This window comes from Eumetopias jubatus, unplaced genomic scaffold, assembly GCF_037043125.1.
Source record: "Eumetopias jubatus isolate StellerSeaLion01/CBP00866 unplaced genomic scaffold, mEumJub1_p1.0 scaffold_12, whole genome shotgun sequence".
Lineage (NCBI taxonomy): Eukaryota > Metazoa > Chordata > Mammalia > Carnivora > Otariidae > Eumetopias > Eumetopias jubatus.
This window is the reverse complement of record NW_028274818.1, coordinates 56,632,458-56,653,686: the sequence shown is the minus strand read 5'-3', so window position 1 is coordinate 56,653,686 and position 21,229 is coordinate 56,632,458. Positions and strand designations below refer to the sequence as shown.

At 38.0% G+C, this 21,229-nt stretch overlaps 1 protein-coding gene across 1 annotated transcript in view; it reads left to right on the top strand.

The window, feature by feature from the left end:
• Window positions 1–21,229, top strand: part of FIRRM (FIGNL1 interacting regulator of recombination and mitosis) — a 44,036-nt gene that overhangs the window by 19,449 nt on the left and 3,358 nt on the right. The window contains exons 10-21 of the mRNA XM_028123050.2: window positions 326–390; window positions 3,809–3,957; window positions 4,217–4,346; window positions 5,465–5,651; window positions 6,541–6,623; window positions 6,975–7,026; window positions 8,309–8,398; window positions 13,500–13,685; window positions 16,004–16,126; window positions 17,195–17,290; window positions 18,948–19,061; window positions 20,798–20,902. Coding sequence (XP_027978851.1) covers window positions 326–390; window positions 3,809–3,957; window positions 4,217–4,346; window positions 5,465–5,651; window positions 6,541–6,623; window positions 6,975–7,026; window positions 8,309–8,398; window positions 13,500–13,685; window positions 16,004–16,126; window positions 17,195–17,290; window positions 18,948–19,061; window positions 20,798–20,902 — 1,380 coding nt within the window. The remainder of the gene's footprint in view (window positions 1–325; window positions 391–3,808; window positions 3,958–4,216; window positions 4,347–5,464; window positions 5,652–6,540; window positions 6,624–6,974; window positions 7,027–8,308; window positions 8,399–13,499; window positions 13,686–16,003; window positions 16,127–17,194; window positions 17,291–18,947; window positions 19,062–20,797; window positions 20,903–21,229) is intronic.

The following is a 21,229-nucleotide window of genomic DNA, read 5'->3' as shown; positions in this document are numbered from 1 at the left end:
TGTGAAATGGGGATAATAATATGTCATAAGATTTTTGAGAGGGCTAAAATGAAATAAAGTGATATACCTAAGGTTATTTGCTACATGTCTACTGAGCACTTAGTAGGTACTCAGTACGTGATAGCTGTTAATTGTGGTTGTGGTGATAGTTTTAGCTGCAAATTAGGTGCTTAGCCTTATCCTCCTTTTTATTCTCATGCAAAAACCTTTTTTTTTTTTTCGTGGTATATCCAGGATTTTATTTTCTTTTGCATGCCTTTGTGAGAGAATATGGGTTAGAAAAGCATAGTGCATACAAAGAATGAATAGAGTTGTTTTATTTTAGGAATTTCTTCCTTTACTCTCTGATTCTTGCTCTACATTGCACCAGCTTTACCTTCAGATACACAGGTAAGAAGAATGCCATTATTATTAAAATGTAACAGTGCCATTTGAACCATGCAAAGGTTAAGTTTATGCCATTTAAAATAAAACATGAGAGTAATTTTTTTACTGTCTTAGTAAATTTTTATCTGCTTAAAATAATTGGAGATGGAAGCTTTTAAAGAGTAGATTCCGTATGAGTTTTACTTATCTTTGTATTCTTAACTAGTACCTTATACCTGAGTGATGAATAATTGGTATGGTGATAAATACCAAAGGCCAAAAAAAAAAAAAGAGGTTATATATACATAGATATATTTTTTTATCTTTGTAACTTTTTATTTTACTTATATGAGATTTAAGTCGAGTAGTAGTTAACTCCATCTCAGAAAAAAACGAATTACAGAAAAGTGTCCTAATTTAGATAGGGGCTAATGATATGTGAAATTGACAGTTAACCTCCAAGGAGCCCTCAATTGACACTAAAATACTCTGTCTTCTCATTTGTCCAGCAGTCCTCTCTAGTCTCCTAGACAACTTTTTCCATACCTCTCCCTCCTTCAACTTCCCACATCTCTAACACCTGCTTCCCGTGCCCCATTGTCAGTTCATGTCCTCACTGTGTATGTCACTGAGAAAAATGGAAGCATGACCTCTGCCACACGTTGACTGTTCTACCTGTGTCTTGGTCCGTGTGTTCCCTGTTCCCGTGAATGAGCTCCCTGGGCGCCTGCCTGAGGCCGGCCTCTGTGGGTGCATTGGTTCATCTGCCCTCAGGTGCTTAGGGACCTTGCTCTAGCAGTCATTCCCTTTCCCTCTTTCATCACCAATCTTCCCTCCCTACGGGGGTCTTTCTCATTAGTATAGCGGCATGCTATTACCTTTCCCATCGTAAGAATGTAAAACAACACCTCTCAGTTCCATATCCTCGTCCAAATGCCTTCCCATTCCTCTGCCTCTGTTTACAACAAAACTCCTAGGAGTCGTCTGGCTTACCACTGGCCGTACTTTTTTTTCTTGAGACCATTCTAATCAGGCTTTCCATTCCACCACTTCACCAAAACAGCTCTTGTCAAGGTCATCAGTGACATCCACATTGCTGTATCCAGTGGTTGGTTTTCAGCCTCATCTTATGTAACCTGTCTGCCAGCATTTGACCCTTCCTCTTGAACTCTTTCTTCCATTGGCTTCTAGGATACCTCTCCCTTTTATTCTCTTCTAACCTCACTGGCTGCTTCTCCTTAGCAGGTTCCTTGTCTCCCCAGCTGAAGTTGGGTGTGCCTCAGTGGCTAGTCCGCAGGCCTCATTGATCTCTCTTTCTGGTCATTTTGTCTCACGATGTTAAATTCGTCTCCCCCTTTAATGTCTAATTCTGCCAGTCAGGGTGTCTGCACTGATATTCACCCAGACCGAACTCTTGATTCCCACCCATCCCATCGCCACCCCCCCACCACAAAATCTGCTTCCCTAGTAGCATCCTCATTTCAGTTTAAATGGTAACTCCAGGCACGTGGGTGGCTCAGTTGGTTAAGCATCTGACTCTTGGTTTCGGCTTAGGTCATGATCTCAGGATTGTGAGATCGAGCCCCACATTGGGCTCTGTGTTCAGTGAGGAGTCTCCTTGAGAACCTCTCTCCCTCTCCCTCTTCCCCTTTCCCCCCAAATAAATAAATGGCAGCTCCATTCTTCAGATTGATCAGGCTAAAAACCTTACCATCATCTCTGATGTATTTTCCTTGTTCTTGTATCCACATGCCATCCATTAGCAAATCATCAGTATCACCTCCAGTATAAATAGACATATTCAGTGTGTGTTTGGTGTGTAGGCATACCCAACACAGCCAGTTCTCATCACCAGAACTGCTCACATCTGATGCTGTCCACTACTGTGTTCTTGCCTAGGTTTCCACAGAGAGCATCCTACCCACTGTCTGCCTCCTCCCTTGCCTTTCTCTAGTCTATTGGCCATACGATAGTCAAAGTGAGTGATAAGACATCAATGAGATCATGGAACTTCTCTGTACAAACTCACAAATGATTCAGTATTCAAACAGAATTCAGTAGAATTTCTTGTCCACCTTAACCTTGTTTTATTTTTTTCTCCATGGCACTTACTAACATCTGTTATATTACGGTCTTACTTGCTTACTTATTTGCTAACTGCCCCCCTTCATTAGCATGTGAACTTTATAAAGGCAGTGACCTTGTACATTCTGTTTACTACTTTATTACCTGCTTCTGGAACAGCGCATGGCACGTAGACACAGGCATTTAATAAACACTTGTCACCTAAATTAAAAGTACACCATTTGATTGAAAAACTAATACTTGCTTTGATGCTTAGTAGCTGTAGTTCAAGTCTGTGGAGTCTCATTACCTGTATTTTATTTATATAAATCTTTTACCTTACTTATAACTTAATCCTTACAGCAACTCTGAATCAACATCACAAATGAAGACTCAAGGAGGTCAAAGGAATGAACCACTGTCACGCAACTAATAACTGACAGACTGTTGCTTTTTCCATCACACTACAAAGGCCTCAAGTGTTTCTCTTAAGTGCATCCCTTTAAATGCTATTATTCCTTGCTAGACAGGCTTTGCTCAGGTATCCTCAGGTTAAATAACAAATTAAATATTCTCAATTAAAATAACATGGCAAAAAGTACCAAATACACACATCTTACTTACTTCACATAGGTTTGACTAAAGTTTCGTTTCAACTCTATGAGACATCTTCCACGAAAAAGTCTTTGCATCTTCCTTCAGGACTAGTATACAGTTTAATTCTTGCAAAGCCCTTGTTTCTGAGCATTAATTCATAGTAAATTCAGCATTCTGCTTTATTTTAAAACAACTTCTGATAGAAGCGACTGAGCCAGAATTTATCAGAAATATCTTTCTATATATAATGTTTTTACTGGTTTTTTAGATATTCATATTTTCATGGTCTTTTTCTTTTTTTAAGATTTATTCATTTTTATTTTAGAGAGAGAGAAAGCAGGTGGAGGGGCAGAGGGAGAGAGAGAAAATCTCCAGCAGACTCTCTGCTGAGTATGGAGCCCAACATGGGATTTGATCCCAGGACCCTGAGATCATGACCTGAGCCGAAATCAAGAGTCGGACACTTAACCGACTGAGCCACCCAGGCGGCGCCCCTTCATGGTCTTTTTTTAAGTACACTACTGTCAAAATGGTATTAAAATACATCAAAACAATATCAAAGATTTCTCTAAGATTATAAACTTTTAATTTTGTGGAATTATAGTCATGTTATTTAGTTTGGAGGTCTTCATATAATGTGGTCTCAATTTAGTACTTTGAATTTTGTTTTATAAAATACATGCTATGTATTTTTTACATATTTTCACTTTTGGAAGAACATCAGTCTACCTAAAATTAGAAGATACCTGTTAATGGATGAATTTTTTCCCTCTCTTTCCAGCAAGTTTCCTCCAAGTCTGTATGCTGCCAGGATCTCTAAAGCACAACAGGAGGAAATAGCGGGCACTTTCCTAGTTACACTGGATCCACTCATCAGTCAGCTTCTCACATTCCAACCTTTCATGCAAGTGGTTTTGGATGGTAAATTAGGTAAGCTTCAAAACAGATTTAATTTTAAATCATCTAATAATTATGACTTGCTAAGACAGGGTTATTTCCCTTACTTATCCTTTTTAAAGATTTTATTTAAAATTCCTTCTACTTTTCTTTAAATGAAAAATACATTCCAAGAAAACAGTTATGCCTCTGACTTCTTTACATATCACAATCAGATTTCTGTTGAAAATATGGAGAGTATATTTTTACCAAGTTGTTGTAACGTAATGAATATGTTTTTGTTACCTGTAAGAGCTGCCATGTGAACTACAGTTCCCACAGTGTCTTCTGCTGATTGTCATCATGGATAAGCTGCCGTCTCAGCCTGAGGATGTGCAGGCCCTGTGGTGCACAGAGAGCCGGCTCTCGGAAGCTACAACCAGGTAGCACACGTGGTGGTGTTTCCATCCAGTCGTCTTATAGATGGTTTAGGATGCCCTGTCATTTGGAATGATCTTGAAATTTAAGTTTTTGGTTACATCAGATATTCTAGTTAATTCCTGTGTAGACCTCATATTTATTGTTACTTTATAAATATAGATAAAAATTATATAAATCTGTAACAGATGCTAAAAATATTTTAATTTTGTTCAGTGTTTTAGAAGCTTTTGCCTAAGACTTTGTGTTACAAATGTTGAGTATAATAGGGTAGATGTATTTACTAACATTTCAAGATAAGCTCTGATAAATAGAATGCTGGATTCTGTAAGTTTTCTCCTGGGAAATTTCACTCGTATTCATTTTCCTCACCACTACCAGTCTACAGCATCTTACTGCATGCGTGATTGCTGGGCTGTAGCATTCACCCTTTACTTGAGCGCCTTCTGTGTGCGATAAGAGGTCATCTCCTGGAGCCCAGCCGTGAGCTCCTGCCCCACCCTGCTCAGACATGCAAGCCCAATGCCAGCCGGCCCAGCTCTGCGCTCCAAGTCCGTCCCTCTGCCACTGCTGTCCAGTGTTGCTCCTCGTCCTGTCACTTGTGTGCTCGTTTTCTGCACACACGCCTCACTTTGGTCAGACTGGCTGTTCACACCTGCCTTCTTCTCATGCTTTGTCATCTTTGCCTGTTTATATTTTGCCGATTTCTAATTCGTTATTTAAATTCTCTATGAAGATTTCTTAAACGATTTTAATCTTAAAGTGACCCCTCTCTATCTGACTTACACCTATTTTCTATTTTCTGTATAATACCTAATATATATTTAAATTTCAGGTTCCTTTGTGAATTTTGTCTTTGTGTAGTTCAGTACTATGATAAACACTTGGTAAATGATAAAAAAAAAAAGGTACAGGAAAATTCTCCTTGAAGAATTTCTCTTAACAGTGACTATATTTTATTTTTATGGTTACATATTCACACATATTGGAAACTGTCGTTGATATATACCTCTTGAGACATTTTGCTTTGGGAAAATAACCCTCCATATGCCATATTATTATTATACCTTCTAAATGTTAAGTGTGAACAATGTTGGGTTCAGTGTTCTCCATTTCCCTGCAGGGTATCTCTATTCAAAGCCGTTTTCTGCAGTTTTGAGCAGTGTGCTGGTGAACTCTCTCTGCCTATTCATTTACAAGGAGTAAAGAGTAAAGGGCAAGTGGAAGTTGCTGTCACCTTGTATCAGCATATTTGTGTTCATCTGTGTACTTTTATCGCTTCCTTTCATCCCTCATTGTTCCCTGAACTGGTAAGTTTGTTACCTGCTTGGCTAAACTGAGGTTACCCCTATGCTTTCTTTTCATTGAAAAAAAAAATTTTTTTTTAAAGATTTTATTTATTTATTTGACAAGAGAGACAGAGCGAGAGAGGGAACACAAGCAGGGGGAGTGGGAGACAGAGAAGCAGGCTTCCCGCTGAGTGGGGAGCCTGATGTGGGGCTTGATCCAAATTTTGATTTATATACAGAAGAAAGAATAGTTAATGTGTATTCTTTTTGAATGTCATTCTCTCAGTTTGCACATTTTACCTTTTAATTCAGTTATATCTTAAGAAATGGTAATCCTAGAGTCTCAGGACTCAGATGTAATGGCTAGCTAAAACATTTGAGAAAGCATTTTGGGTGGCAAGATATGGAAAGATAGAGTGAAAAGAGGAAAAGTGTTAGGATTTTACCTGATTCAATTTCATAAAAAGGAGAAGTAAACAGCAGATTGTAGCACCAAATCTCCTATAGATCTTAAGCATAATGTTGATTTTTTTAAATGGAATTAAAGTAGAAAAGATGTTGAGAAAATTGTAGGGAAAAAATTCTTAGAATTTACATAAGGATCAATGTCCTTTAAGATATTTTACAGTGGTTAAGATCTAGCACTAGAATTTTTGTGGATCCTAATGATTGAGCTACCACATTTAAAATCACTTGAATCTCCATAGCCCAGCACAATGCTTAATATATAGTAGGTGCTCAGTAAATGTGGAGGAAATGGTGTTACAGGCTCTTTCAGATACTCCTTCAGAAAGTTGAGCCTTCCCACTGAGGATCTGTTATTATTTGGATTGTGATGGTATTTTGTTGTTTTATTTTGAGAAATGTAAAATTAATAATAATGTATCATGAACTTTCTGTTTTTCATTAGGATGTTGCTCTGTTGAATGCTGTGCTTAGTGCTAATATGATCACCTCTTTGTTAGCTATGGATGCATGGTGCTTCCTTTCCCGGTACAATGTACTTTTTTTGGTTTTTGGATTGATTTATAGTAATAACTGATAGTAAATGATGTTATACTTGTAAGTTTATAGAAAAATTCTGTCTTGATAATCCTTTAGTAGCTCCCCAAAATGGTTTGATTTCGTATCATAGCACTAAATCAAGAACCAGGCTCCCTCTTTCTTTCTATGGTTCAAATCAATAGGTAACTGTTGCTTAGGTAGTTTTGTATATTGTGGTATTCCTTGGCCATGGAGAAATTACAGCTTAGAATATTTAGTGCTTTTTGGAAGCTCATCTCCTTGCTTTTCTGAACACTTGTAAAAATTATTTCGGAGAGATAATCTTCTTTTATATCACAGATATGGGACTGCTGAACTCTGTGCACACCATGTCACCGTAGTGGCTCATCTGGTGAGTACAATTACGAGGTCTAAAACACTCTCTCTCCAAGCAGTTCCTTTAGGGATATGATGATCTTGAAGAATGTGAATATCAAAAGGAGAGATAGTAGGTAGCTAAATTCTTTTGACAATTTCTTTGCTGTGTCTTAATGCTGATGCTATTGAAAAAGATGTGCCAGAAACTGTCAAACTGGGGAAATTGTTTCATACTGTTGAAATCTTACAGAGTTCTATTAATTGTTCTAGATAAGAAAGATTGGGTTAATAGAGAGTAAATTTAAAATTGAATGCAAAGTAGAAAATAAGGAGAGAGTTGTAATATTGATTACTGAGTTGTTTTTTCTTTCTTTCTCTGTTTAAAGTGACTTAGACAAGCTGCCTCTTGATTTTGTTGTCTCAGAATGATTTGAGAGGGACTAAATGTGACAGTGATTGATGCCTTTGGGGAAAGAAGTCATGCTTATGAATGGCTACAAAGAGAAAATGATTTAGTGATGATTTATTTTAATCTTTTCAATGTTGACCTTTCTTTGCTTTTAAATTCTGAGATGTTTGGTATATTCCATACGATATGGTCATGTTGTTGTTTTCGGTTTTTTTGTCCCTGGCCTTTGATAAAGATCTCATGTGGGTCCATGTGTCTTTCGTTTCTGAGTAGCTATTATGTCATACATTTCTTAGTTTGCTGTTTAAAGACGTTAATGACTAAAGCCAGGGAAGTGCGTAATAACCTCACAGCCGGCACGTAGTCTCCATGGCTAATCGTCTAGAGCACGTACCCACTTCTGAATCCTTAACATGTCTTGCACAAGACAGATCCAAAGTAATTTTTATGTTAGATTATCTTCTTCAAATAAAAGCATTCGTTTAATTAAGTAAAAGCTCTCCTTGTGTATTATGGTAGGAATTGATCTCCAGAAAATTGAGCTTATTAAATCTTTAATGGAGCTAATATCTAAAGTTATATCCACTTTTGCAATATTGTACTTAGATCTTCAAAAAATTCCATGAATTGTCTTTCAGTAGGAAGATTAACATATCAAGTTATCATCCAAATGGTAATTAAAAATAGAAATTCCAGAGGGTTGTTTATAAATACAATGTCAGAATTGCTTTCTCATTATAAAAGTAATCTAGGTTAATGAAAGATAAGTTAAAGAAAAGCTCTAAATTAAAAAATCTAAATTACTTAGAATCTTATGTCCCAGAAAGAGCTGCTGTTTATTTTAGCATATAAAAGCTTGTAAAAGCCATGATTTTAAATCAGTCTCTCCTCTCCTGTCTTTTCCCAGATAAAATCTTGCCCTGGAGAATGTTATCAGCTCACCAACCTATCAATACTATTGAGGCGACTCTTCTTCTTCATGGCCCCGCCCCAACAGGCAAGGATATCATCTCAGTCACTGTCTTTGAGCAGCTGCTGAGAAATGGATTCAGACTCTTTGAAGACTTCCCACTGCCCCATTTATTCTGCATTTAAATGTTGATATGATCTGACCATAAATTTTTGACTTACTGATTGCTTTGCTTATTGCTTTTAGATAGGTTTAGATTTTGATGTTAAAGAAAAACCAGAGCCATATAGTAGTTAAGGTGATAAAAGTGGGTTTTATTCTGGGGATTGTTGCTGTAGGGGAAAGGAGGCCTCAGTGTAGAACTGGGCTCAAGTCTGAATATAGCATAGCCTAGTAGGGACTCACAATGAAGGAGCAAGGTGTAGGTCAGTGGATGAAAATTACTAAGAGGAAAATGTCAGGGGTAAGGAGGTGGTTTTTGCTAAACTGACAAGATTCTTGCTGAACACAGACCAAGGTGACCAAATACCAAGACAGAGGGGTGCTTTCTAGATTGACTCAGCAAGCAGAATTCTTGCTAAAACTGGATGATGCAGGCCCAAGGATGGACACAATCCCATGCGGAACACTAGTTGAGAAGAGGCTTTGGAAGAAGAGCCTGACTAAAGTTTGGTCATTGGAGAGTCTTTGTCACTCTCTTTACTGCAAGTTACAGTCATTCTCTTCCTGAACTGTATCTCTCCCCTTGTTTCTCAATACCTTTAAGATACTTGACATGAGAAGGTTCTATATGCCCTGCCCCTTTTAACTTATTTTGAAGAGCTAGGATGTTATTTATGTGTGCCCTTAATGATGTCTCTTATTTTTTCCAGTAAATAAGTTGAACTTTTTGGGGAAAATTGAAAGTATGTTGAGCCTCATTAGTTGTTTGCCATTGTGAGGAAAACAAGCTTTGCCCTGATAAAGGAGATTCTGGTCACAGAAACCTCTGTAGCCCAGTGTAGCCCTTGGGTTGGTCACTTGGCAGCTGCTTTAGGAGCTTTTTAAAAAATACAGGTTCCTGGACCTTTACCTGTGAGTAGAGTAGCTATAGCATGGTGGCTGGCAGAGGGGCCCAGTCATTTTCCTTTGGTCTTATTGTTAAATTCCTACGTGATTCTGACATGGATGCAAGCTTGGGAACCACTAGGTTAGTGAAGGGGGTTTGAATCCTCTGGTTTGAATCCTGTCATACTGTGATGTCAGAAAAGTTTCTGAACCTGTTCCCTGTCTACAGAGTGACAGATGTGTGTTAACTATTTTGAAAACTTTTGTAAGGACTTAGAGGTAATATATGCAAAATACGTAGCATAGAGCCATGCTTAGAAGGGTGCTCAGTAAATATTGGGAGTTCTTTCTTTCTTTTATTTTTATTTATTTATTTGAGAGCCAAGTGTGCAGAGGGGGAGGAGGGGCAGAGGGAGAGAGAGAATCTCAAGCAGGCTCCATGCCCAGTGCAGAGTCTGACACGGGGCTAATCTCACAACCCTGAGATCATGTCCTGAGCTGAAATCAAGAGTCGGTCGATTAACCGACTGAGCCACCCAGGAGCCCTGGGAATTATTTCTGAAGAGAGTGCCTCAAGTCCATGTCTGCTTTTCTGCTCGAGAGAGGTTGGCCAGGCACGAGAGGAACCATCCCAGCCTCCCAGCCCTCTTCCTTGCAATTGGTTCCGATGCTGAAAGCACACCAGACCAACCTACCAGCCCTCTAGAAAATATGTAAGGGTTGTTCTCCCCTCCAAAACTCCGGAAGAGTTGTCTGCTCTGTGTCCCTTCAAATTTTAGCAACTTTCTCCTCTCAAAGTTCTTGCCCCTGGTTCCTGGTACACTGGCCTTCATAGAGGCCCTGTTAACTTAGAGGCCCTTCCTAAAGAAGTGGGATCGGGAGGAAAAGTGTCTTTTTAACCTGTTTTCTTATTTATTAAATGAGAATAAAATTATCCTTTTCCCAGTGTTGTTGTAAAATTTTAACTTTTAGAATAATACAACTCAGAATGAATGACCTCTAAGTGAAATCTAGAAACTTTGTTATAAATAAACTCTAGTTTATGTTTAGGGATCTCTTAGATACTCCTCAGTTTTCTGAGTTTTTCCAAATAATTGAGGCTATCAGATATGTAAGTTATAGAATTTTGAGGGGTGTTCTTTAATTTTTTCTTCAGTTAATCAAATACTGATTTCCTGGTCAAGTTACTGTGCTAAAATTTAAAGGGACATACCTAAATTTGAATTCTTGTTTGGGAGTCCTTGGGTGTTAGTTTATCCTAAAACTGAGATACTAACCTTCCTTAGATGGCAGGGCTGAGACTTGGGGAGACCTGGAATGTAAGCTGCTCAAAAGGAGCACTGCACAAGTGTTCATTCTTCTGCTAGGCTCTGCTCTTTCTCCTTTTTCCTGAAGACATGATCCCTCTTGAAAGGAGGGAACGGACCTTTGTTGAGACAATAGTATGGACTGGGCTGTGTTCTAGGCACTTCAGTTCTTGGAGTTCCTATGTCAGCCTTGTGGGGTACGTGGCTTATGTTCATCTACAGATGAAGAAACAGCAGCTTACGTCAGTAAAAGAAAATCTCCAAACTCACCATGATAATGGCTGTGCTGGGATCCAAACCAGATCTCTCTTAGTTCAGAAGCTGCAGTTCCCACTGCCCCAGTGTCGCCTTCAGCTGTTTTGGGGGCCTCCTCTGTTTGAAGGGTATTGGCTCTGCCTCCTTATCCCTTTGAACCGTATGAAATCTGCTTTTCTTCTTTAGATGTATAAAGCTCGCTCATTCATTTTTAATAGCGTTTTGTTGTTTAAAATAAAAAACTTGGAAACCACTGTACCATATCATGATACCAGAAAGAACATATATTGTAGTAGAAATTATAAAATTATAAACGTGCTCATAGTGAAAGGTGGTACGTAATGAGCACCCAGACTGGCTCAGATCAGGTTGTGTTGGGTGTTCATAGCTTAGAAGATCATTTCTGGGGAGCTGCAGGGTGGGAACAGGTAGGAATAGGGGAAGCTGTTGGAGATAGAGGCATTTGCGATGCAGGCTATAGGTTGGGGGGAGGTGGAGGGGAGGCTGGGGCAGGAGTGTGGGGAGAGAGCATGGGCTGGGGCAAAGGAGAGGCAAGTGGCAAAGCTGGAAATAATTATTCGTTTGCACACAAGATGGTATCTTTTTTTAAAAAGGGAAACAAAAACCCAGATTTTTGTATCAGTGATGCAGCATTAATATAAATGAAAATAGTTAATCCCAGTACAGTGATGTTTTAATCTACCAAAGTGTGGTAATAATTTGGGGGAAATGCCAGGGAATAGGGAGATTAAAATGTGTTTCTGTTTCAATATAGAGAGTAGTTATTGATATTCTATTATTTCTTTAGTGTGTAACTATTGGTAATATTTCTGTTTTAGAAACGAAAGTACAGGGTTACCTAAGAGGAAAGGATTTAATATACCTGGTTTAAGTACACTGATAGTTGTGCTACCATTTTTATGTAAAGTCAAAAGTACTGTAATAATTTGCTTTTTAAGCCCACTGTTGTATTTTTCCTCTCTTCTCGATTTAAAGGAGAAAAATCCTAATTCTCTTCAGATTATTCACTTATTCTTCACTCCTTATGAACTGTTATTAGCACTGGCCGTTTTATTTTTTTTAAATTTTTTTAAAGATTTTATTTATTTATTTGACAGAGAGATAGAGAGCACAAGTAGTCAGAGAGGCAGGCGGTGGGAGAGGGAGAAGCAGGCTTCCTGCGGAGCAGGGAGCCCGACGCGGGGCTCGATCCCAGGACCCCGGGATCATGACCTGAGCCGAATGCAGCCGCCTAAACGATTGAGCCACCCAGGTGCCCCAGCACTGGCCGTTTTAAATATTTAAAATTGTGTTGAGACCAGGGTTTTCAAACTCAGAATAGTAAGTAGATCACTCTTTCTACATAAATTTGTCAACGCCTACCCTTTTATGTTGTCCAGGGCATAATTATTTATAATTTCTATTTTGGAGAAGGAACTAGTTCATTCACTCATTGGATTTTATTATAAAGAAAGGTCATGTTCAACTGATGTTTATCAATTGGAACAATTCTCTTGGCTTTCCTGAAGCAGTTTGGTTTCCTGAATAAAGCTGCTTATTATAATAGACACATAGCTCATCAACGGATCCATTTTTCTGGCTCTAACAGCTATTCCAGTAGATAGCCACACAATTTCTCCCTTGTTTTGACAGCTAAATATTTTCTGCTAACAAAATTCGAATATAAATGTAGTATATAAAACGTAGGAAGGTTTCTTCGTCAAATTTAATACAGTAGGATTTTTCTTAACATAGGAATTTTTTATTCATCAAGCGGATTTGGGATATTGTAATCTGAATTCTTCTACTTAAAAATTACATTACTATACTTCCTAAATTATACTTAATTCAGTAAGTACACTATTATTTTTTCTGTTTTTCCACTGGAAACTGACATTTTCACTGGTTTTTTTTTTTTTTTTTTTTTAGAACTTTTATGTTTTGTTTTTAGTCCGTCTGCTGATGCCTCATTTTAACAAAACAGTGCTGTTTTTCTGTTAACTTGGCAAAAGCTTTGAATTATTTCAGTGGTAGAATGGATTTGCCAGCCACACTGTTCTGGGCTGGTGGCTTAGATTTGTGACACCGGTTCTGTGTGTTGTCTGAGCAGAGCCAGCTAGCCCAGTGGAAAATCGAACCGATGACCTTTGCTTTTTTCTTTAGGTCCTCTGTTCTAGTCAGCTGAGATAACAGCTGCCAGGGCGAGCCGAATGAGTCTTTTGGCGTATTTTGGAATATTACTTTGGACTTAACTGAATAAGGTCACAAGCACACTAGTTCTTAGGAACATAATAGGAGCAGGATAAAATAGCTGATTGACTAATAATGAAATGCATTATTTTTAACATTTCTCAGAGTTTTCATATTTCGTTCCACTTAAACTGTGTTTTTCATTTTGCAAACATGCAACAACAGCAAAAATAATGATGCATGTTCCTTTGAGTTACATTGGTCTGGTACTTGTGATATTATTACTCAGTTAAAAACTTTTAAAAAATATAAAACATGGAAGCTAATACTTAGCTATTGTGCATCCATTCATCAGATTGTCTTATGTTACTCTTCTTCAATTATTTCAGGTGGAATTTATCCAGAAATTTTCCCCAAAAGCAGCAGAAAATCTGCCTCTCTGGCAGTATATTTCCCTCCAGGCATTACCCGCCGAGCTCAGGAAACAAGCTGCACATGAGGTCACCAGAGCTGGGATTGCACGGTGTCAGGAATGGCTAAGCAGTAGTCGGACTTTGGGAGAACTTGAATCTCTGGTAAAATAAGAGTTTTAATGGATTTGATCCATTTAGCAGCTATTTACTGAGCACTGCTCAATGTACTAGTGATGGGCTGTTAATAAGATGCATGTGGTCTCTGCCCGCAGGTTAGAAACTAGCAGGATTTTCAGATTTCTACATTGTAAAGGGGTCTGTGAGAAACTTACCATTATCTTGACTGATGTAAATTAAATTATACTGGGGGCAGGGAGACCGTAGTTCAAGACATACTGGACCATGGGCGCCTGGGTGGCTCAGTTGGTTAGGCGACTGCCTTCGGCTCAGGTCGTGGTCCTGGAGTCCCGGGATCGAGTCCCACATCGGGCTTCCTGCTCGGCAGGGAGTCTGCTTCTCCCTCTGACCCTCTTCCCTCTCATGCTTTCTATCTCTCATTCTCTCTCTCTCTGAAATAAATAAATAAAATCTTTAAAAATAAATAAAATAAATAAATAAAATAACAACCTTATCTTTAAAAACAAAAAAAGACATACTGGACCAAGATGAAACCTATTATGAAATATTTTATTTGTAGTATTTTTGCTGACACATCATTAGATTAGGCAGATATGATTTTTTTCTTAAGATTTTATTTATTTGACATGGTGTGGGTGGAGAGCAAGCACAGGCAGGGGAAACAGCAGGCAGAGGGAGAAGCAGGCTCCCCACTGAGCAAGGAACCCTGTGTGGGGCTTGATCCCAGCACCCTGATCATGACCTAAGCCAAAGGCTTGCTTGCTTAACCAACTGAGCCACCCAGGCGCCCCAGACATGATTCTTCTGTTCGATACATATATTCTTCTATTCAACAAAACACACCCCCCATTTTACACACATCTATTCTGCGCCTTTATGTAGCTTTCCATTTAGAATACTCCCTCTTAAAATAATGAAATATAAAAGAAATTCATCTGTGAGAAGTAAAAAATACATGGTTTTTTAAAATTGAAAAAATTGACTGTAGTACATGTGGTTGAATTTTCCAGTTTAGTTTCATTTCCTCCTTTGTTGGTTCATTCATTCATCCAACAAACATGTTTTTTGAGTGCTCTTATATGCCAAGCGCTGTTCCAGCCATCGGGGAACGAAACAAAAATTCCTGTTCTCATGAGTTTGCATTGTAGCTCAGCTGTGGACGGTAAAATAAGTAATAAATACATATGTAAGTATGTTATATCAGTTTGTGGTAAGTGGAGAAAAACAGGGATGGGGACAGGGCATTCAAAGTGTTAGGCGCCTATTTGCAATTTTAAACTAGGAGGTTGGGTTTTCTCAAGGCTTATTATCTCCACACTGGGTGTAAATGTTCTGATACTCTGTTATATAATGGCACCTGATGATAATTATCAAGATAATTTAAAACATAGACATATCCCAAAGGAAATACAAGTTTTTATGTGCATTTATTTTGAGAAAACTATTATACCACCTAGTTAGGAGTAGGTTAAATTGTTCAGGTTTTACATTTATTGTGCACTGATTTTTGTAGTTGAAGATAAAAAATCTTTTGTATTAGGTAAAATAATGCACCTGTTTTCTAAAATTGAATATCTTTGCCCTGACCAAAACTTTAGTTCCAACAGGTCATTTTACATGCTTATTTGGAGGAGGAAATGGGTAAATCTTAATATAAAAAGCTGTATGGTAATCATTGAAACTTAAGTGTTGTTGTTGAAGTATAATGGATTAATCAGGCATTGTTACTAATCATTACATTCCCACATGTGGCCTTCACTTTACTCCCATTGTCCCCCAACCACCCCCACTCCTGGCCAGAGAGACATTCGATATGTAAAGGAGAGCGAATCTAGAAAAGGTGGTTTTTAGTTTCAAATTCTAGATAAGTGTACTTCTCAGGTTTTTATTTCCTTATTGAATGCAGTGTTGCTTAGGAATTTTAAAGACCGATTATAAAACAACAGCAAAATAAAAATCTAATGTTAAAAGATTGCTAGGTGCATAATGTGAAAAACAATAGAATTTTTAGTTGATGAACATTATAAATTAGCTTGATCATACTGACAGTCTGTATCAAACCTATTTATTAAAATGCAGTGCTGTTTCCATTTTAATACTAAATTTTAACCTAAAAGGAAAAAATGTTTATTTAGAAAATGAAGCAAATGTTTCTGTGTATAAGGAAAATTAGTTCTAATAAAATAATTTGTATTAAAGTAGCTGAAAAAGATGGCTTTGGGTCTCAGAATATAAATCCGACATGAGTTTTTATGAAGAGTTATAAGTAACTCCTAATCTCTGGGGCCTCAGCTCCTTCAGTTGGGATCTAACCTCAGACTCTTCCGTCTCTCCCCCTTTAGAACACACTGCTCTCTGCCTTGCTTGCTGTGTGTAATTGTGCCAGTGAAGCTCTGGATATTGTACAGAAAACCACAATTATGGAAATTGGGAGTCAGCTTTGGGCTTTGTTAAACACTAAACTGGTAAGGAAAGCAACTGAAGAACAAATAAAACATTGAAAAAAGAGACTAGTACCGAAATTTCCCCTGTAGAGTAAAATGTATGTAATTTCTTTAGGTGCTTGGTAGAACTTGTGGTTAGAACTTAAAATACCTATTTGTACTCCTCCAGCCAGTTCTTTTTGAGTGTGATAGAACCAGAACCTAGTAGAGTGACAATGATAGTTCAGTTAACTATTTTCATGACCATTTGGACCCTATTTAAAAAAAACAAACTTCTTCCCCTATGGTTTCTCTCCTCTTTTGGGCTAGTATGGCCTGTTTCTGGGATTCCGCGGTCTTCCATACAGTCCTTTGGGCAGTGGAGAATGACTCAGCTTAAAGGTGGCAGGGGCACATGAGTGGCTCTGGCTGGTTCATGTTCCTCTTCCCCAGCAATGGCAGAAGACCAGATGATGATCGGGGTAGAATTAGGATGATATGTGTCCTACAGATTATTATAGTTTACAAATGACATTTAGTTTAAAAATCTAAATATGACACTTGTTTTCTTTGACTAAGTAGTGCCAGCCACTGGAAGCTGAAGGCAACATTCACATTTTTGGTAAATCATAGAGATGGTTTTGCAGATAATGTTTTATCATTAAAGTTTATGTAGAGTTAAATTTCCCTTCTGCAGTATTGTGACTTCAGTGAGTGCTTTCCCCCAATCCTCACGAATCATTCAGTAAGTATGCATTGAGGATTCTCTGCTGGTGATGTAGCTTATAATATCATGATAGAAACAACAGTTATGGGGAAGAGAAATGGAATTTTAAGAACACTAAGGCACACAAAAGTTTTTCAGTGGCAAACAAAAGTGATTAGATCTCCATCTGTATTAAATTTCCTCATCATGTGATCTTGAGCAAATTATTTAACCTCTCTGCCCCTTTGTCTTAATTACTAGTAAAGTGAGTAAAGATCTACTTCATAAAGTTATAAGGTATATGTGAGGTAATATAAAGGTATATAATAAATGCTCACTAAAAGGTTGCTATTTTCATGTAATTGAAAATTTTCACCAAAATTATTTTGTGTTTCTTATTTAAGGTAACAGGCCAACCTTACGTTCAGCAGACACTTAGTCTTTTACTTCCACTGTTGGGATTTTTCGTTCAAACTCTAGATCCTCATCTGATAAGTCAGGTAAGAACAATAAGCAAGTTAATACTTTGCTGAGGAAATTGTTGAACTAACATGACTTAAAATAGCTTTCTACAAACAGTCCTTTTTAATGATTTGTTGCTCAATTTGCTTGTTACCCCTTTCCTGTTGAATTAAACTTAAATGTCACAGATTTGTTTGTCTTAGGGAGGTCTCATCTCTTTCGCGCTTCCCGTAGAGTGTGGTTAGTATACGGGGCTGCTGATTCAGCCTGTAGCTGTTCTTCCTCTCTCCCTGACACTGAATAGTCAAAACCTTTTTTTCAACTGCTCCAGAACATCTCTGAGGTTAGGAGTCGTAGTTCATGTGTGAACCCGCCTTCAAAACAATTTCAAAGGCATTCCAGCAGCTGTTGGGAGTATGGAATATAACTGATGTGGATTTAAGGATAATCCTCATTGTTTCTTTGAAGAAATAAAATGATTTTGAAGTAAGAGGACTACTGAGTATTCTGGCTGGCCCCCAGCTTGCATGGCTGGGACAGGCAGAACAGAGGTCACTGTTTGGGGGGATGCTTTTGATGTTGCCTAGTTATGGCTTGCTTTTGGAGGTTCTAAGCCGGTAGAGTAAAAGGCAAAAGGAAAAGGCATTTCTCTGAAGTGATTGAGAGGCTTTGGGATTAGTCCATACTGGGCAGAACTGACCCCACCAAGCTAGAGCTGGCCTGGCCTAAGCTTAAAGGCACGGTTAGAAATGAACAGTTATGAGTTAAAACTAATTCCTATTTAGGAAGATGATGGAAGAAATAACACCCTGTCATAGGAGCTATAAGCCGGGAAGTGAGACTACTAACGCGTTTAGTAGCTTGGTTAGTGGTTATGTACAGTTAAGAACTTAGCATTAACAAATACTTTCTAATTAGGTATATTTTTAAATTACTGTATGTGTAACATGAATTACTAAATTATAGAGAATGAGAATGCAGTAAAATAATTGACTCAAACTTTGTAGATTCTGATAGTTCTAGTAATCTTTTTTGAGAAATTAAATATGGATAATTTTGATAGAATTGTGCCTACCTTTAAAAAACCCCAAATAACTAAAGTTCTAAAATTTCAACGTAAGTAAATTTTTAACTTAGGCATTGCTTCTTTTATAGACGACTTTCTGTGTTCCTTTAAATCAGGGGTTGGCAAACTCTGGCTTCCTGGCTAGATTCTGCCATCCTGTTTATAGGACAAAAGCTAAGGAGGATTTTTACATTTCAAAGGTTTGTAAAATAAAAATTAAAAAATAAAAAAGCAATATGCAGTAGGGAACATATTTCAAAGCCTAAAATATTGACTGACTGGCCCTTCATAGAAAGTTTGCCGATCCTTGCTTTAAATAATGAACTTCCCTCACTAGAATTTAAAATACAAAACAATTTTTAAGGATTTGAAAGAAGAGCACTGGTATATAGTTTCTCAGGAACACATTTTTTTTCTTTACAGCAGTTGATAGGATGAACGCTGTAATAACTGAGTCCGTCATTTGATCATTTTATTCAAATTCCACATGTGAAGATTAGGCTTTGTAGAGTGTTGGTCTGTTCTGGGTTTTGTTGTTTCCCCTCCCCACATACCCATCAGAATCTTATTATGTCTCAATGAAATATTTGTTTTCATTTATAACTATTCTTTGATCTTTGCCACTTTAGGTAGTAACTTTGCAGACCTCACTGCTTAAATTAGAGCCTCCTGACCATGTTTGTTTGGCAGTGCTTGATTTTGTATCTTCTCTAGGAAAATTTTTCATACCTCAAGCTTTCCAGGTAATACTCTTCTTTTGTTCCTTTGTTAACAAAATCCCTGTAAGAATTACTGACTAAAATTTTCAGGCTTTTAATTTCTGGAATTCTGTGGATTGTTGACAGTGAGAGTTGGGGGGAAATATATTTTGTGAACAGACGGTGACTTTGTCAAAATAGAACTCATTTTAAGGTGTTTTTTTTTTAGAAAAATATATTTGACATACAAATAATTTAGAGTTGGCTGTAGTCTGAGAGTCTCCTTCCAGTTGGGCTTTAGCACACGAAGTCCCTGAGGAAGAAAAACATTTATGTCTTCTAGGAAAGAGTATATATTGAGGAAACTTATCAAAGTTGTTCTCTTGGTTTTATATCCATGAAAGGGAGCTGTTTATTTTTAAGACAGTATTTTTGAAAGTGTTGCAAAATATATATAATTGACAAATGGATATTTACTTATAAAACTGACTGTACAGGCCTGGCAATACACTTCTGAATTTTCAGACACACCTTACAGTGAAAGATCATCCTCCTAAATTGAATTTTGCCTTTCTTATTACTGTGGTCAAATCCAGCAATTCTAGATAGTTGACATTTTTCTTTTCCACCTCCATGGGAGAGACTATAAAAAGCTCACTGAGGGGCGCCTGAGTAGCGCAGTTGGTTAAGTTTCTGACTCTTGGTTTCGGCTCTGGTTGTGATCTCAGGGTCTTGAGATCGAGAGTCTGTGCTCAGCGAGGAGTCTGCTTGACTTTCCCTCTCCCACTCAAGTAAATAAATAAAGACATCTTTAAAAAAAAACAAAACTCACCAATGAGAACCTTTTATGTAACTGGAGCAAAACCATGATGGATGTTATCTCAGTAGATATTAAAAACTTTGAAATAAAAAACAACTGGCTAGTTTCTAAAGGGCTATTATTTAAAGTTAAATGAAATCATCCTGTTTGTTTTCGTGAAAGAAATGGAGAGGTTGACAGCTTTTCAACTCTGGACAAAAGTATCCAGAGATACTTGCTTTGAGCTGTCTTCTTTTTAGCATAAAATAAATTCCAGAGTACTGTTTAATTCATGCATAACTATGGACCCTGATGGGCCCAGATCCTGTGGAGCAAATTACATATTCCCAGGAGTGAAGTTAAGGCCTGAACAGTTGTGGATTCATCAGCATATAAGAGGCCTCTAAAGCCAGCAGATGGATTGATTTATTCAAGAAAAAATTGCTGAGTTTTTGCTGTCACGTGCTGTTTTAATCACTGGGGATTCATTAATGAACCAAATTAATCAATCCCCACCCTTAGCCTCTGGAAGGCAACGAATAAAGACACGATATAGCATGTTAGTGTGAGAGCTGTGGAGAGAAATAGGGGGAGAGTGTGCTTGTGGGGGTACAGTTTGAAACGGGTTATGGGCAGTGGCATCCTCACCAAGGTGATCTGTGAGTAAAATCCTGAAGCTGAGGGAGGCAGCCAGGCAGGTATCCCGCACGCAGGGTAAGTAGTGAGATGAGAGGGCGTCTGATCCACTGAGGGGGCCGGCAGAGGCCACACTCAGACAGTGGGGCTTTGCAGGCCATCTTAAAGACTTCCGAGTTTTACTCTAATGAAGTGAGAAGCTATTGGAAGCATTTAAGCAAAGGAGTGACATGCCCTAACACGTATTAATATGTGCTCACTGGGACAGAATTAGGGAAACTTGACAACATTAAGAATAGAATACTGAGGTTTTCCTCTATTTAATAAGGTTTGGTTCTCTTTTTAGGACAAAATTCTGCCCAGCCTGTCTTCTATTTTTGCCTCGCTGCTAGCTGACAGGAATTGGATAGTAGAACAACATACCTTGGAGGCGTTTACTCAGTTCGCCGAGGTAATTATAAGACCAACCTATCACAGTGATTGCCAAAAAGTATTATTTCAGATTTTCCAAAACATTCTGAAAACATTTATTGAGCTTTTAGTCTTAGCCATTAAAGTTTTCCACTGGAGGAGATATTACCAACGCTCTCTTTTGCAGCATCTAACAATGGAGCATAGAGAAATGAAGGTACTTTCCTAAGGTCCTAGGAGAGTAGGAACAACCAGAACCAGGCATTCAGACCAGGTCTATTCACTTGGACACTGTCTTCCAGACAGTATTTTTGAGTGTGAAATGAATAATGCATTCCATCTCTATCATTTAGGAGTTAGGTTGATG